A 16,141-nucleotide genomic window follows, 5' to 3' on the forward strand; every position below is an offset into this window, starting at 1 on the left:
AATGATTTAAGGCATATACTACATCCTGTAAGACAGCACTCCAACCCCTCAGGGTATTGTCACTCCGATGATGCCATAACTGACCCTTCAGTAGGTCATTCTAGAATTTAATCAAGCCAGATATTTCTAGGTAGTAAGGACATGGTAAGACCAGTGAATTCTGTGAGCCTGAACCCAATGTCTCACTTCCTCCTCTGTGAAATGAGTCCTTGGTTGAAGGTAATGTAATACATGAAACCATAATGATAAGTAATACTTCCTGTAGGTCCATGAATGATTGTGTGGACAGAAATACTGTAAGCAAGGAAGACAAGTCCATATGCATATTAAACATCTATATTCATGAGAATGCCCTTTCCCTGATAAAAAAGATCCAATATACTCAACTATCCATCAGATTGCCAGCTGGTTTCCCTGGGGAATATTATCATCTTGTGACTTATTATTGTCCTCTGCTATTGGCAGATTAGACACCTGGCTGTGGTTGTAGCCAAATAGGACTAGGTGAAGCAAAATCCCTGTTGTTAAGCCCATAGATGAGTTCCATCCATATTGTCAGTGTTGGTTTGTGAATGAACCCATTGAGCAAACACCAGAAATCTGGTGGAAGAAGCTGATTGAGATACATAGGAGGAATAATCTTGTCTGCTTGATTACTGACAGCATCCTCTGCAGCAGATGCCATCTGGAGTGCACTTACATAGGACATGCTTACCCACATGCATCCCCCCCAAACTCCTTATCACCAAGTTTTAAATATTATTCTAGGGGCGCCTGGGTGGCTCAGTCGGTTGGGTGGCCGACTTCGGCTCAGGTCATGATCTCGCAGTCCGTGAGTTCGAGCCCCACGTCGGGCTCTGTGCTGACAGCTCAGAGCCTGGAGCCTGTTTCATATTCTGTGTCTCCCTCTCTCTGGCCCTCCCCAGTTCATGCTCTGTCTCTCTCTGTCTCAAAAATAAATAAATGTTAAAAAAAATTAAAAATAAATATTATTCTAAGTCTCTTTCCAGTTGATTAACCTTGTAGGTACTGCCCATGGATCTCTGTAGATCTATACCACCAACTATGTTCCCATTGCACAAAAAGTAGATAAATAGATGTGCCACTTGAAAGTCTTCCCTTCGAGAGAATTCTTTATAGTGTCTTCCATGGCGTTCCAAAGTGGAGCTGCAGTAAAGTGGGAAGCATATGTGCAGACCTTTCCCTAAACTGGATCATCTATTGACACTATGGTGTGAAGATCCTTCTGTAAACCAATTCTTTTTTTCCTTCCATTTCAGTGGTCATAGGCAACTGTCCATGAAGCCATAGTTGTTTGTTGAGGGGTAAGGGGGAAAGCAGTAGGAGTATATAACATGGGAGTCTGAAGTATCTACTTCATGTGGTTTACTTGTAACTTCTAAACCTACAAGGGTGTTCTTGAATATACAATTTCCACTTCACAATGGGATGATGCTGTGTACATTCAACTTTATGATTGGGTCAATCTGATAACATAGTTTATTATGGGCATTTTTTAGTAATGTCGTCACTTAGTGAATCATCCAATGATAAGTATCCACATAAGAGGCAGAAGAATAGAAAACAGACACATTAAGAGAAGGAGGCCACATGTGAGCATAAAGGCAGAGATTGGAATACTACAGCCAAAGAATCCAAGAAATGCCTGGAGCCACCAGAAGCTGGAAGAGGCAAGAAAAGATTCTCTCACATAGCATCTGGAGAGAGAGTGTCTCTGCCAACACCTTGATTTCAGACTTCTGGCCTGCAGAACTGTGAGAAAAGAAATACTTGTTGTTTTAAGCCATTCAGTTTGTTGTAATTTGTTACAGGAGCTCTAGAAAATGAATATGACTGTCCGTTTCATCCCCGTGGATCTGATTATCATTTAATCATCCTTATAAATCTCTTCAGGGTAAATCATTTTGCTCCTAGGGCTTTTTATTATAACTCTGCCCTCTTTTTCTCCAATGGTTAAGCTTCACCACTCGGCTTTTAGCGTTGGGGATCACATTGTTCCCATAAAATCAGGTTATCAATTTCCATAACGATATTCCCACCGTCATCTCCAGCCTATAGGGAACAGCCACCACAGAGCTTTTCAGGGAAGCTGGTAACACACTCACGACTGCATTTCTTAATGCCTTGGCGAAGATCCTCTTGTGTAGTACTGACACCTGTAAGGGGTGTCTGAGAAAGTCACACATAATAGATCCACCCCAACAACCCATTTTCCTGAATAATGTTTTCGAGGGAAGTTCTTGCATTTTGAGGTCATTGATATAGGTCACTTTCTAGTGGTAAACATATGTAGCAGTTCACAGGGCCTCAAGCCAACAGTAAATCCTGAATTCTAGGCAAGAACATGAATTTGCTTCAGTGCAATCTTTTGTTTTGTCCTTTTTGGTCTAATAGTCTTAGAATAAACTCTTACACATGCTCCCCTAACTCTTAATAAAAACTGACACGATCCTACAACTCTTTCAGTATATAGGCTAACCCATACCCGACCATACCTTGTTTGTTCTTTCTCACCACTATCCTTACCTTAATGTGATCTAGCCTGGGTACACACTTTACTAACAGTATAACTCTGTAAACCTTCCAGTCAGGCTCTAGACTTAATCCCCAGTTACATCTGACAGGTAAACACAGGAGATAAGTAATTTCTTTAGAGTTGTCATTAAGGTTTTCTGAATTTCTATCTGGGCCTTGTGTTGGACCTTCAAGGCTTCCAGTCTGTCTTTTCCTTATGAACCCTTTCAGTTGTAAGAAGTACCATCCTATGCCATAATCTTTGCCACCAAAGTGACTAGTTGGCTCAGCCATTTGATCTCCCTATGCTTATCCTCCACGTGCACCCCATTGTGCACCACCACTTGTGATATTTTGAGTTATCATGATGCTACCACATGGTGCACATTACCAGTGTCCTATTTCCCCCTGGCAAGGAGGTTATCCATATGCTCTCCAAATATGTGAGCAGCCCAAGCCTAGATTCCATTTTAAAGTCTGTTTGCTAGGATTGTTCCTGGTACCAGTTACTGTTTTTGTCAGGGTCCAGGAGGCACACTCAAACTGTGAATTTGAAAAGTATTTAGAAAAGGGTTGTTTACAAAGGAAAGGGCACGGTTTAAGGAAATCAAAATAAAAAAGTGAAGCACCTTCAACCTAGCTACAAAAGAAAGCAATTCACCCATAAGCTGAAGGAGTAAAGGAATGAGTCTCAGAACTCAAAGACAGTTATAGAGTAGAAAGGCAGACCATACATACAATCAGAGATACGGCCTCCGGCAGATAAATGCAGCCACTGACAACAGACCAAAAATCAGATAGGAGTCAAGAGAATAAATACCCAACCTCTGTGTGTCTTCCAGATCTCAGATGTCCTGCTGATGCTTCCCACTGACCAGATGCAACTGGAGGACATTATACACTCACTGATACGTGCAAAAAGAGCAGCCTCTAAGGGCACACAACATAGAAGAGAAGGGTGGAAGGGAAATCTGAAGAAGCGAATGAAGAATATCCAGCAAAAGACATTATTTATCTTCTAATATGTTTTTAAATTTTATTTGCTAATATTTTGTTTAGGATTTTTGCATCTATATTCATTGTAAAAGTGGCCTATCATTTTCTTGTACTATCCTTGTCAAATTTTGGTATCGAGGATATGTTGGCCTCATGAGTTGGGGAGTATTCACTCTTTTTCTATTTCTTAGAGGAGTATCTATAGATATTCCTTTAGAATTATTCGTTCTTTCAATGCTCATTTTTTTTTTCAACGTTTTATTTATTTTTGGGACAGAGAGAGACAGAGCTTGAATGGGGGAGGGGCAGAGAGAGAGGGAGACACAGAATCGGAAACAGGCTCCAGGCTCTGAGCCATCAGCCCAGAGCCCGATGTGGGGCTCGAACTCCCGGACCGCGAGATCGTGACCTGGCTGAAGTCGGACGCTCAACCGACTGCGCCACCCAGGCGCCCCTCAATGCTCATTTGTGACAAAGACAATTTTACTTGCATAATACTTTGGGCAAAGCATGTTACATAATCCTGCCACATTTCAAGAGGATGAAGAATTGCAATCAGTCACCCAGTACCCCTGGAAAGAGAAGAGAAACATTTTCTACCTCTTGACTCACGATTTTTTCATTTTTAAGGTTATGTGGGTCAAGAACTGCAAAGGGTCTGAGATGCTAACAAATTTGCCTGCTGGAATTTCGTAGATGAGAATGGAAGACATGAGACTCCTAGGTCAGGGATGAAGCACAATCTATTGTTCACAGAAATAGCAGCGACCAGAATATCAGCATTTTGCCCTAATTCCACCAGGGTGATACAAGGTCCAGACGCCACATGCACGCACAGTGAGTTGTTTGCAGGATAGAAATCCTGGGCTTAGAGACTCTGAATCTTTTATAGTGAACAGTAAACACTATCCCTATCTTCCAAGACTGCTTGCTACACAAACATCCTTCAAAATAAGTCTGAAAAAAAGCAGAACTACTACCTCTGCTCAAAAGACATTCAGAAGTGCAAGAAGCCTATGGAGAACTGTCTTTCAAATGACTTTTTTTAAACTTACTTTTGTATCTAACATGGAGATTAATTATTTATTTATACTGTGAATAATAATTTATCAAGATAAAGTAACTCTCTTTGCTCTGCTGTTTTTCTTCTCAGTTTCATCTGGGAAATTAATATTGCTACCATTTTTTTTGTTGTTGTCTGCTTACATATGACTATTGCAATTTTACAAAGTATCATTATTTTTAACCTTTCTATGTCATTCCATTTGGGGTATATATCTGGTACACAGCAAATAGTTCACTCTTTGGATACACTATGATAATAACTATCCTTTACTAGATAACTTTACCTATCTGAATTTACACGCTGTGATTTTTTAACCTGGTTTCTTATATGTACTTCTTCCTGATCACCTTAGAAAATAAAAACAAAAACGCTTTATTTCATAATAGTTCTCAAGTTTGTTGTTCCCTTTTTGCCTCCAGAAACATGGAGTTTATAATTCAATTTTCATTCTGCTAGCATTAGTCTTTAAATTTTTTAACTAAATATTTTAATATCTACTTTCCTATCTATCCGTTGAAACTTCTCCCATTAAAAAGACTTGGAACACTTTTATCCTTCTGAATGCTCCTATAGTAGACATTTTATTGGAATAGTCAGGGTATTATTTTGGTAGATTGATTTTTTTTTTTTGCAGTATAGATCTTCATTTGAGGAATTATTTTTGTTCATTACATTGTTTCATAACCACACAAATGATCATTTAGAAAGGATCTTGAACTTGCAGTGCTCACTGCCTTTTCTCATATACGGTGTCACGTCCATACCTTACTTCCATAGTTTTAAGGTTGGCTGGAGTACAGAATGGGTACATAGAGATTCATGATATGCTTTCTGCTTAACAATGTCTTTCTGCTATCTTCACAAATATTTTCCCAAAAGTAAAATTCTTAAATCATCTTTTTTACCCTCAAAATTTGAAATCCTTCAATAGAAATGTTCCTTCCTTCTGGCATTTAGTGTTAGGTAACAGAAATCTATGAGGCTGCTATTGATTTTATTTTCTTGTGGCTACTTTCCCCCTCCAACTTGCATGCTTATGGAATTTGTCCAATATTCCTGAAATTCAGAAATACCACGAGATTGTTTCTATGTGTGTCAATATGTTAATTTTCCCAGTACTTGGTAGATTCTTTATACAGCTAAGGTTATAGATCTTTTTAGCTTGGGAAAATTGGCTTTAAATCTCTCTTTGCTAATTGCTTCTCCTTTTCTACTCCATTCTAGGCTTATGTTATTTCTAGTGTATTGTTATTTCTAGTAAGTTCATTAAACTTATTATTTTTGCTCATCTATTTCATCACTTTGTCCCTTTCCTCTAAATTCTAGGGAACTATCTTGAGCTAATCCATCAAATCTCTTTCAAGAATGAAACCTGCTGGTCATTGCCATTTATGTGTTGTTTTTGGGAATTTAGCAATTGTTTATCTGGGTAATAGCAATTTTTTCCCAGTATCAATTTCTCCCCAAAGGACGAAAAGTGCTATCAAATATCCTTAACATGAATGAAGAGATTTGTTATGTGAATATCATTCCTCAGAAGGGTCCCTTTTTAATTTTTTAATCCAGATAGATAGATAGATAGATAGATACAAGCTGATCAAGAATAGTCACTATATTTATACATATATATATATATACACATATACATATGTATATATGTGTATACATACACACACATATATATACACACGTATACACACACACACACACACACACACACACACATATATATACACGCATATATATAGTGACTATTCTTGATCGGCTTGTTTTGCAATTTGTAAAATATTGTTCTATTCTATTGTTAGGCCTGTAACCATATAATACAGTCTTCATAAAAGAGAAAGAAGGAAACGCCTTCTACAGCTTCATTAGTTAGTGGGCTAAGGGAAATATGTTCATCAGGCCATAAAGTTGAGGAATGCAGATACTATGGAAGCAGGAGAACCTAACTGCTCAACAAGTCATTGCTCTCCAGTATGCTGGAGTTAAAATTTTAGTGGGTAGCAACCTGACTCCCCCTCCGCCCCCGCTCCACCCACTGATGGCTCTCTAGCCAGATACCTCTTCTCGTCCCTTCTGCTGTGGATTTTCAGATAGCTGTGTAAAACAAGTAGTTCTTGAAGGATTGAAAAGTGTTTACCAGAATAGTTGACTTTATTGAGGAAAGTCTTTCTGCTGTTGAGCTGTGTTTTCCGCTTAATGGTTATTCTCCCAGCCCTGTAGGTACTGCCCCTTTCCAGTAATGAATTTAATTGCTCTGGTTGGTCCACCCCTCCTTGTTGTATTCCAAAATCTTCTATACTAAGAGCAAACGCTATCTAGTCAGTTGCTTCACCCTTGGGGTAAATAGAAGAATTCTCAAAATCTCTTATTTGTCCCTATCTGAATATTTCTCCCTTGCTGCTTGCCTCCCCACCCTTCCATCTCTAAGATGGGGCATTCTCCTACATTGTCCTGTGAAAATCTGATAATTTACATTCCTGTGTAAACCCACTCTTGTCTGCCTTAAGTTGTTACCTGTTTATCAGTGATCAGTCTAACCCCATCTGTAATTCACCATTTAGAAAGTTCCCAGAATGTCTGAATTGTCCATGAAACTTTGAAATTAACAGCATTATAGCACTTTGTTCCTTTGATGTTTAGTTCCTTACAAATAATTGCCATGTACCACGATTTTGCTAAATTAAAAAAAAAATTGTAGATATCCTACAAAATATGTTGTTGAAATGTTGGCAAATATTTATATAGAACAAATATTAATATTTTGATTGAATTCCTTGATCACTAAACTTAAGAGAACAGCTCATTATCTACTGATTGGAATTAGGAGAAAGATTCTCCCCCCACCCCACCCCCAAATTATTGTGCGTGCGTGCGTGTGTGTGTGTGTGTGTGTGAGAAATACTGCTACTTGAGTTATAGAGTTTCACTTTAAATTCTTTCTCTCTAGCGAGATATCTTCTATTTAGTCATCCAGCTCCACTTTTCCCATTATCTCTTCTACTCTTTTTCCCAGAGCTGCATGAATTATTCCAACAGACTTCTATTTCTCCTGCTTTACTTCTGGGTTCTATAAATGGGAAATGCAAGCAGGAGACTGGAGGAAGGGAGAAGTATGAAATTGGAGTATTTATTTCTCCAGTTCCTGAGACCATCTAGGGTTGGCCATCCCTTGAGTTGTTTTCTGATCCTCTCATATATCTACGTTACACTCTGAGTTCTCAGACCTCTCCCTCCCCAGGCTCATTGGAGACTAGCGGTAGAGACAGCTTATCTTGTACTGGCCCAGGGTTCATGCACTATTCCTTTAGTTTCCCTACACACTGCCCACACTTTATAATAAGGCCCTTTGTAAATAAACCCTCCTTGAATTTTCCTATTTTGAGTGTGCCATCAATCTCCTCTTAAGACTGACTCACACATTCTTATTCATCACTGTAAGTCTGACATGCATGCGGTTAAGGTTATTCCTTTGGCTTATTGGGGAAAGGGGTTGCTATAGTTTATTTAACCAAGTTTATTCTTCCTACAGAATTTCATCATTGCCCCACTGGCAGTTTTACTCCCACAGGATAAAAGATAGTTCTACCGTTTACCCTGTTTTCCAGCATAGAATGCGTTTATTTGTTTGTTTGTTTATAAATAATTCCAGTTGTTTTACTGGGATTTCAGGAAGGATGGAAGATAAAAGTAAAAGATACAAAGTGAAGATTCACATCACTGTATTAAAACATGGCATCTTTTGTCTTACCTGTAAAGATTTTCAAAAATGGAATTCTATGTTTCCTCCCATCCACATACTGACTATTCTTCTATAACTACATTTACCTTAAAATAAATTACTTGAGTTGAAAGTTGAGCCTAGTTTTTGTTTGTTGGTTTTAACTATAGGGCACTTGAGATTTTAAATATTTTAATGTAAAAATGTGAAGAATAAAATGTTCTCTTTACCTTAAAACATTAATTTCAGGAACAAAACTATATTTCAATTGATCACTAATTGTGTAACAATAAAGCATTTATATAGGGATGTTTTATGTTTATACAACTTATGATAATATGAGAAACAAAAAACAATTAAAATCAATAAAAAGATAAAATTCTATTTCCATATTGGGTGGTCTCTTATTACTCTATTAGCAGTGGACAAAAGTGCTGATCATCAAACACTCCTGGATCCTCTAGGGACTAGGTCTCTGGGACACTATAATCTTAGGTGTTGTTTCTGAGTGATATTTCTTTCTGATCTCATCTATCTCACCATCATCAAGTATAAATGAAGCCAGCACTGGAATTTGAGAAAAATAGTTCTTAGCCAGGATATGTTTGTGTTTGATCTTGTGAATAAACGAGGGTTCATATCCCTAAAAGAAAAGAAAATCAAGTTCTATTAAATGTCACAGATATATTTTGCCAGGTAAAAAAATAAAAACACTTTCATGTCTCAGTTTTGTATACCAGTTCTCTCAGCCCACAGTATATTTCTTCCCAGTTTTGTCTAATATCTTTCAGGGCTCAGCTCCTATGACATTGTAAACTTGAGGCCTTTCCTGACTCTCCCTCTGACCTCTGAGTCCAAACTAATCCCTCCTTCCTCCTTACTTGCAGGTACTTAGTACTTTTATATATTTTAATTATAATATTTAGTTCATTCTGTCTTGAATTTCACTATTTTCTCAAGAGTCTTTCCATGATAAAAAAAATACTCCTTAAAGGCTCAAATTGGGTCTTTTTCATATATGTGTCTCTCAACACCACAAGGTAGATATCAATATTTTTGAATTATGATCTTGTCACGTTGGTTCTCTCTTTAAATGTACTTCAATACCCACACAATTACCAACTTGAATTATTTTTTTCTAAGACTGGTACTTATCTCCCTGTCCAAAACAAAGATCACAATGGTGTTGTGACAATATAAACCTCCCTTTGCTCACCCTTTTTACTACCTTAATTCCCACCTCATGAGTCCATTTTCTGTCTTTAAGTAGAAAATAACCTTTCTGCCTTTATCAAGTCTCTGTACCTTTCCATTTTTATTCTTAATTAATGTTTAGGCTTCTGGTCTCTCCACAGCTATAGCATGCTTTGAACTTTCTCTGTTATGTAGCATTGCCACAGTATAAGATAATCCGTTTTCTACTAAGAGTGGCAGGCTGCTAGTTGCCAACCCAATATTCACTCTTTCTTCTATTCATATTTAGAGGCCTGATTTTGCAGAAGGGCCTTATTTTGTATTGTGTGATGTGCTCAGCTTTCCTAGCCTTTATTCTAGCTAGGGGCGGCCATGTGACAAGTTTCAGGCCACTATACATACATGTATATATAATAGAAGCCATTGGATGAAGCTTACAAGAAAGCTTTTTAAGAGAATGAGCTATTTTATCTCTAAGACTCCACAAGCATGAGAATGAAAGTCAAAGGTTAAAGATGGCTGAAGAGAAAGTTAGAGGGCTTGGGTTTCTGAGAGCACTGTGGAGCCACCATCTGGACTTAACTTCTTGTTTGATAAGGAAATTAACTTCACATTTAATTAAGTCATTATAAATTGCTTAGTCTGTTATTTCCAACCAAACTTAAATACAACAGAAACAATGATTGTGTCCATTACACATTCTTGTTTTTCTCCAAGCACTTAGCACTGTATCCGGCACATTCAAAAGAAAATTCTAGTTGAATTAATAAATACCATCCGTTTCCTTTATTAATCTTAATAATAAGATTAATTATTTGAATTATTTCTTTTCAACTAAATCACTACTTGTACCTCCTCCTAGAATTTGTTTTCTAAAAGTAATACATCCCTCACTAAAGACCCTCCATAGTGTCAAAACAAATGTAAAGAGAGCCTGCAGGAAAAGAGCCAAAGGACACACCATTCTGGCAGAGAGTATCATGTAGGAGTGTCCTGGCTTAAAGTTTCCTTTTCACAGACCAATTTACGAGGGCAAAATACTCATCCTTTGCACTGATCTAACTATGTTCAACCACTTCTTAGTCCTTACTTCATTAAAAAAAAAAAAAAACAACTAACACATTTCTGTTATTCAACATTAAATTATACATGTACAGATCTTTATAAGTTTTCAAAGTACCTTTATAGAAAAAAAAACAATCATTAAAGGTGAGATAAGCATATTATGGTACATACAAGCAAAGGAACAATTAGCAACTCTTAAAGAATAATATAAAATGGAAAATATCCAATATATATTATCCCCTTTTTATATTATTTCCCTTTTCATATCATCCCCTTTTATAGATGAGAAAACAGGCACTAGGACATTGACAAATTTGCTCAACTTCTCCCAGCTCATAAATGATAGAGCCAGAATTCAACCAAGGCTGCTCTGATCCTCTATATTGATTCCATGATTTTAGCTAAACTTTATAAAAATTTGTGAAGCAAAGAGGGCAGGTCTTAACGTCCTACAGATTGTTAGTGACAGAAATGGGGACATACTGTGTCAGATCTCCTAACTTTACATCCATTGTTGTTCCTACTTTGACCAATGTGTGCACCATGAGAAATTGCTCTGCCTCATTTACAGTTCAGAGAACAGAAGTCTTTTCCACACTTTTCCTATAACTTGTGTCATGATTACAGGGGGCCAAGATTATTTTAACGTTTGAGTATTTTTTTACTTACTGAGAAAGCAAATATCTCTGTGCATTAAGGAAATTCTAGAAATGCTTTAACTTTAACTTGTGGCAAGATGCAAACTATTCTTTTTAAAAAGCTGAATATTAATAAAAGATTACACCTAGTCCAAAACCATAAAAAGGCATTTTTTCTTTAGTTTGTCTGGTTGAGAACCTTAGCTCTCTTTATAGAAATTTATAGGCATCCAGAAGTTAGGAATGCATGTGAATAGAACATTTAATTGGATACTGCACTAATTTGATTAAATACACAAAGGGAGTGTGTGGATTAATTGAAACAGTAGAATATCAGCTTTGGGAATGAACTTCAATCCCACTATAGGTCCTAGATGAAATGATATTGTAGTATTGGCTATGCTTCGAGTGATTACATATTTATGAAGCAGCTTAGTTTACTAAATATAATATTTAACACAGCTTCAATTTCTGCTGCTCTTTCTTTCAATCCCTAGAGTGCAATTTTTCTTAGCCTGACTTCTACTGGAAAATTATTCCAAAAAACTACAAATTTAACTAGTTCCTCCTCTTTAAACCCTCCCCCCTACCCAGTAAAAACACAAGCAGGGAATAGCACCATTCAAAATGACTATTATATTTGAAGTCAGTTCTTTATTTTCTCCTAACTGACATTTTGCATGAAATTCAAAGTATAGGAATTTAATCAATAGAAGGCAGAGAATCACTATCAACTGTTGGGTCCTAAGCTTGCTTCGTGTAAATGAAGCTCTCTGATGAACTCAATTCTGTTCATTGAAATGTTTTACAGATTGCATCTTGTAAGTTAATGAAATTAAATGGTATTGAATTTTTACAGCGTTTTCCCCACTCCTAGTCATTTGGGAGAAAATGAAAACTGGAGCCTCAGAACCATAGTCCATCAGTATAATTGCCATTTAGAGCACAAGATTATGAACAAAATTTGAGAATTTAGTGTGCTTTTTAGGCAGACTCATGATGGTTAATCAAAGAAAGGCAGAGTCTAGGTTACATAATACCTATCTGTTATTTCATTTATTCATTCAACAAATATTTAGTAAACCCCTAGTCTGGGACAGGCACTGGTGTAGGTATTAGAGATACAGACATGAATAAGCTAAATAAAACCTCTGTCTGCATGGAATTTACTATGGAACTATGTGCTTTTACTATGTGCTTTTACTATGTGCTTCAACCTGCTATTATTAAGAGAGAGTGATATCCAGTTTAGATACTTGTAAGATGTTCTGATCTCTTATCTTGTCCTTTTCCGTGCCTTGGCTTCCTTTAATTTTAATCTCAGCCATACACACCATCCACATATTTGTTACTGTTATCCAGTCTGTTTCTTAATCCAATGGAAGCATTTAAATTATCCTTGGAATGTAGTAAAAAGCAGTCACACTATCTCTAAAATTTTCAATGATTAAATGAGTTCCCCAAATAAATTCTCTGCTTTCTTACCTCTTCAATACTTGTTAGCTTGAGATGAGCAATGCTTTCATCTTTGGTAAGAAGAATGCAGTTCCAGGGGGACCATTCCAAGGACTTATCCCACCTGACCATGACCAGATCATGGAGATCATTCCAGGAACTGAGTGCTGACTGCGATGCCCAGATGTTCTCTATCAGGTACTGAATATCTTCTAGCTGCATGTCAAAACAAGTTTGAAAAATAATGTTTTCCTCTAAATATAACGTTTCTTTAATATTATTAAATTACTTGAAGAAATACATTATAAGAGTATATTTTTAAGAGAGAAACATTATTCATGAAGTTGCTTCTTACAATTTATTTTTCTCCAAACCTCTGCTCATTCTGCCCAAACTACATTATCAGTTTCACAGTCATGACTGCATCTTTAACCCAGAAAAAGCGGCATATATTTCATCCAGTATGCTAATTTTACCTTACATGTATATGGTACTTGGTGCTTTTCAAAATTTGTCACTATCATCTTATTCTCAGGGTTATTGTAGGTCACTTTATTTCCATGTTACAAATGAAGAAATTGAGATTTAATAAAGTAAGCAATTTGCTTAGTGTTATTAAAAAGACTTTGTTGTTTTAATGAAAAAAATAAGGAAAATTGGGGAAATGAAATAACTGTTTAAAAACTTTTACAATTTAAACCATATTAGCTAAAAGTCTTGAAATGACTTCTTATCACAAAGTCTGCATATATAAACTTAGAATTGCCAGAGGGGCAAGCGTCACCAAGTATAAGCATAGATAAAAGTACTTTTATTTTATTTTAATTTTTGAGAGAGAGAGAGATGGAGAGAGAGAGAGAAAGAGAATGAGTGGGGGACGGGCAGGGTGAGAGGGAGAGAGAGAATCTTAAGCAGGTTCCGTGCCCAGCATGAGCTGGGGGTTAGATCTCAGGATCTTGAGATCAAGACCTGACCGAAATTAAGAGTCAGTCGCTTTACCAACTCAGCCACCCAATGGCCCAAGGAGCCATTATTTTAAAAGGTTTCTGTGGGAAAGCAGGAATCTTTTCTGTAATATCAGCGAACACAATTCATCCATGACTGACAACCCTTACTGATCATACCTGCATCAGGAAAGCAATTTTAGAATCATCTTCATAATTAGCTTCTGAATAGTAGAGCCGTTGAAGTAAACATTTGTACTTCAGAAATGATTCTCGTTGCCGAGTCTCATTGTCAAGGTTAATGCAGTTACGACACCGGTATGCGCGGTGTGAGGTGGATGATACGGCAAACTCTGTGGAAGGCAAATAGAGCTGGCAACTGTGGCAAAAGTAAATCTTCTTATAAAACTTCAATGGGTCTTGAGGGACCTAAAGAATAAAAGAGAGAGAGAGAGGAAGAGAGAGAGGAAGGAAGGAAGGAAGGAAGGAAGGAAGGAAGGAAGGAAAGTTAGTTATAAAAGTCAGGCCAAATACTAACCAACAGAAATACTGAGGACTAACTTATCTTAGAATGAGATAAAAAGTTGGATAATTTTTAAAGTCACATTTTCCCTTAACTTAATATTATACACAAAACTTAAATTTCAAGCAGTATTCATTTATCCTGCCAAAATGTTAAGAAATCTGTATTATTCATCAACCCTTGGATACATGTGGTAAAAACACCTAAAAATTAATTGGCAGAAAAAAATTAGTAGGTGAAGGCTTTAGACTGCAAAATCATAAGAAAACTTCAAAGTGCTTTGGCACTTAATTTTTAAAAAGAATTTAGATTTTTGGTGCTATGCTACATTAATCTTACAGGCAATGGCTAGATTCATGTATAGATGAAAGTCCACTAAACTAAGTGTATTTCTTATTTCTTTCATCCTAACACTAAATTTGGATTGGCTCAATGATCAATATTCAACACTTGAAACTGTACATCATACAATAGTTCTATTTTTAAGTTTTTGAGGAACTTCCACACTGCCTTCTGTAATGGATGTACCAATTTAATTTCAAAGGACAGTGCACAAAGGTTCCCTTTCTCCATATCCTTGCCAACACTTGCTATCTTTTGTCTTCTTGATAACAGCCATTCCAAAATTGTGAGCTGAATATCTTACTGTGGTTTTGCTTTGTACTTCACTGATAATTAGTGATGTGGGGCACTTTTCCATGTATGTGTTGCCATTTGTATGTCTTGTTTGAGAAAATGTCTACTCAAGTCTTTGCCCATTTTTAAATTGGGTTAATATGAATTTGCTGTTGAGTTGTATAAGTTCCTTTTTTTGGATATTAACTCATCAGATATATGGTTTGCAAATATCTTCTCCCATTCTGTACATTGCCTTTCATTTTGTTGATTGTTTCCTTTCTATGCAAAACCTTTTCAGTTTGATGCAATCCCAGTTGTCTATTTTTGCTTTCAATGCCATGACTAAAAAAACTGTTGCTAAGACCAATGTCAACAGCATTTTGTCTATACTTCCTTCTAATAACTTTACAGTTTCAGGTCTTATATTTAAATCTTTATTTTGGGTTGATTTTTGTATGTGTGTGAGATAAAGGTTGATTTTTTTTTTTTTTTGCAGGTGGCTATCCAGTTTTTTCAACACCATTTAATAAACAGTCTATCTTTTCTCCATTGTGTGTCCTTAGTTCCTTTGTGGGTGTATTTCTGGGCTTTCTATTTTGTGGCATTGATCTCTGTGTCTGTTTTTATGTCAGTACCATACTGTCTGAACTATAGCTTTGGAATATAGTTTGAAATCAGAAAGCATGATGCTTCCAGCTTTGTTCTTCTTTCTCAAAATTGCTTTAGCTATACAGGATCTTTTGCGGTTCCACACAAATTTTAGGATTTTTTTCTCGTTCTATGAAAAATACTGTTGGAATCTTGATAGGGATTGCATTGAATCTGTAGATCACTTCGTGTAGTATGTACATTTTGTGTGTGGGAGGGGGTAGTATGGATATTTTAACAATATTAATTCTTCCAGAAAGATTTCATAACTACAGAATAAATGCTAAAGGCATGATCCATTTTTAAAATGCATAAATTCAACTTTATAAAAATAAAAACATCTTTTTTCTGCTAAGGATACTGTTAAGAGAATGAAAAGACAAGCCACAGACAGAGGGCCAATATTTGCAAATCATGTATCTTACAAAGGATTTATATGTAAAATAAACAAAGAATTCTCAAAATTCAATAATGATAAAACAAATGACTCAATTTTGAAAAAGGGGTGGTGGCAAAAGATACGTGCAGACACTACACCAAAAAGTTATAGATGGATGGCAAAAAAAAAGTGCATGAAAAGATGCTTAATATTATATTCATTAGGAAATCACAGATTAAAATATAATGGGATACTACTACACATTTATTAGAATTCCAGAATTAAAATAAACACTGGCACTACCAGCTGCTGGCAAGGATGCTGAACAATGGGAATGTCACACATTACAGATGGGG

At 36.4% G+C, this 16,141-nt stretch overlaps 1 protein-coding gene across 5 annotated transcripts in view; it reads right to left on the reverse strand.

Moving 5' to 3' along the window:
• Window positions 1-1,530: 1,530 nt before the first annotated feature.
• Window positions 1,531-16,141, reverse strand: part of IQUB (IQ motif and ubiquitin domain containing) — a 64,906-nt gene continuing 50,295 nt past the window's right edge. For 3 of the 5 annotated variants that reach the window (XM_047849005.1, XM_047849007.1, XM_047849004.1), the window contains 4 exons: window positions 13,798-14,046; window positions 12,704-12,889; window positions 8,862-8,964; window positions 1,531-1,773 (listed from right to left, as the gene is read on the reverse strand). In XM_047849005.1, coding sequence (XP_047704961.1) covers window positions 1,541-1,773; window positions 8,862-8,964; window positions 12,704-12,889; window positions 13,798-14,046 — 771 coding nt within the window. In that variant the 3' untranslated portion in view covers window positions 1,531-1,540. Of the gene's footprint in view, window positions 1,774-8,535; window positions 8,965-12,703; window positions 12,890-13,797; window positions 14,047-16,141 lie in introns of those variants that run through there. The other 2 variants (XM_047849008.1, XM_047849006.1) reach the window with 2 other exon arrangements.

This window comes from Prionailurus viverrinus, chromosome A2 (genome assembly GCF_022837055.1).
Source record: "Prionailurus viverrinus isolate Anna chromosome A2, UM_Priviv_1.0, whole genome shotgun sequence".
NCBI lineage: Eukaryota > Metazoa > Chordata > Mammalia > Carnivora > Felidae > Prionailurus > Prionailurus viverrinus.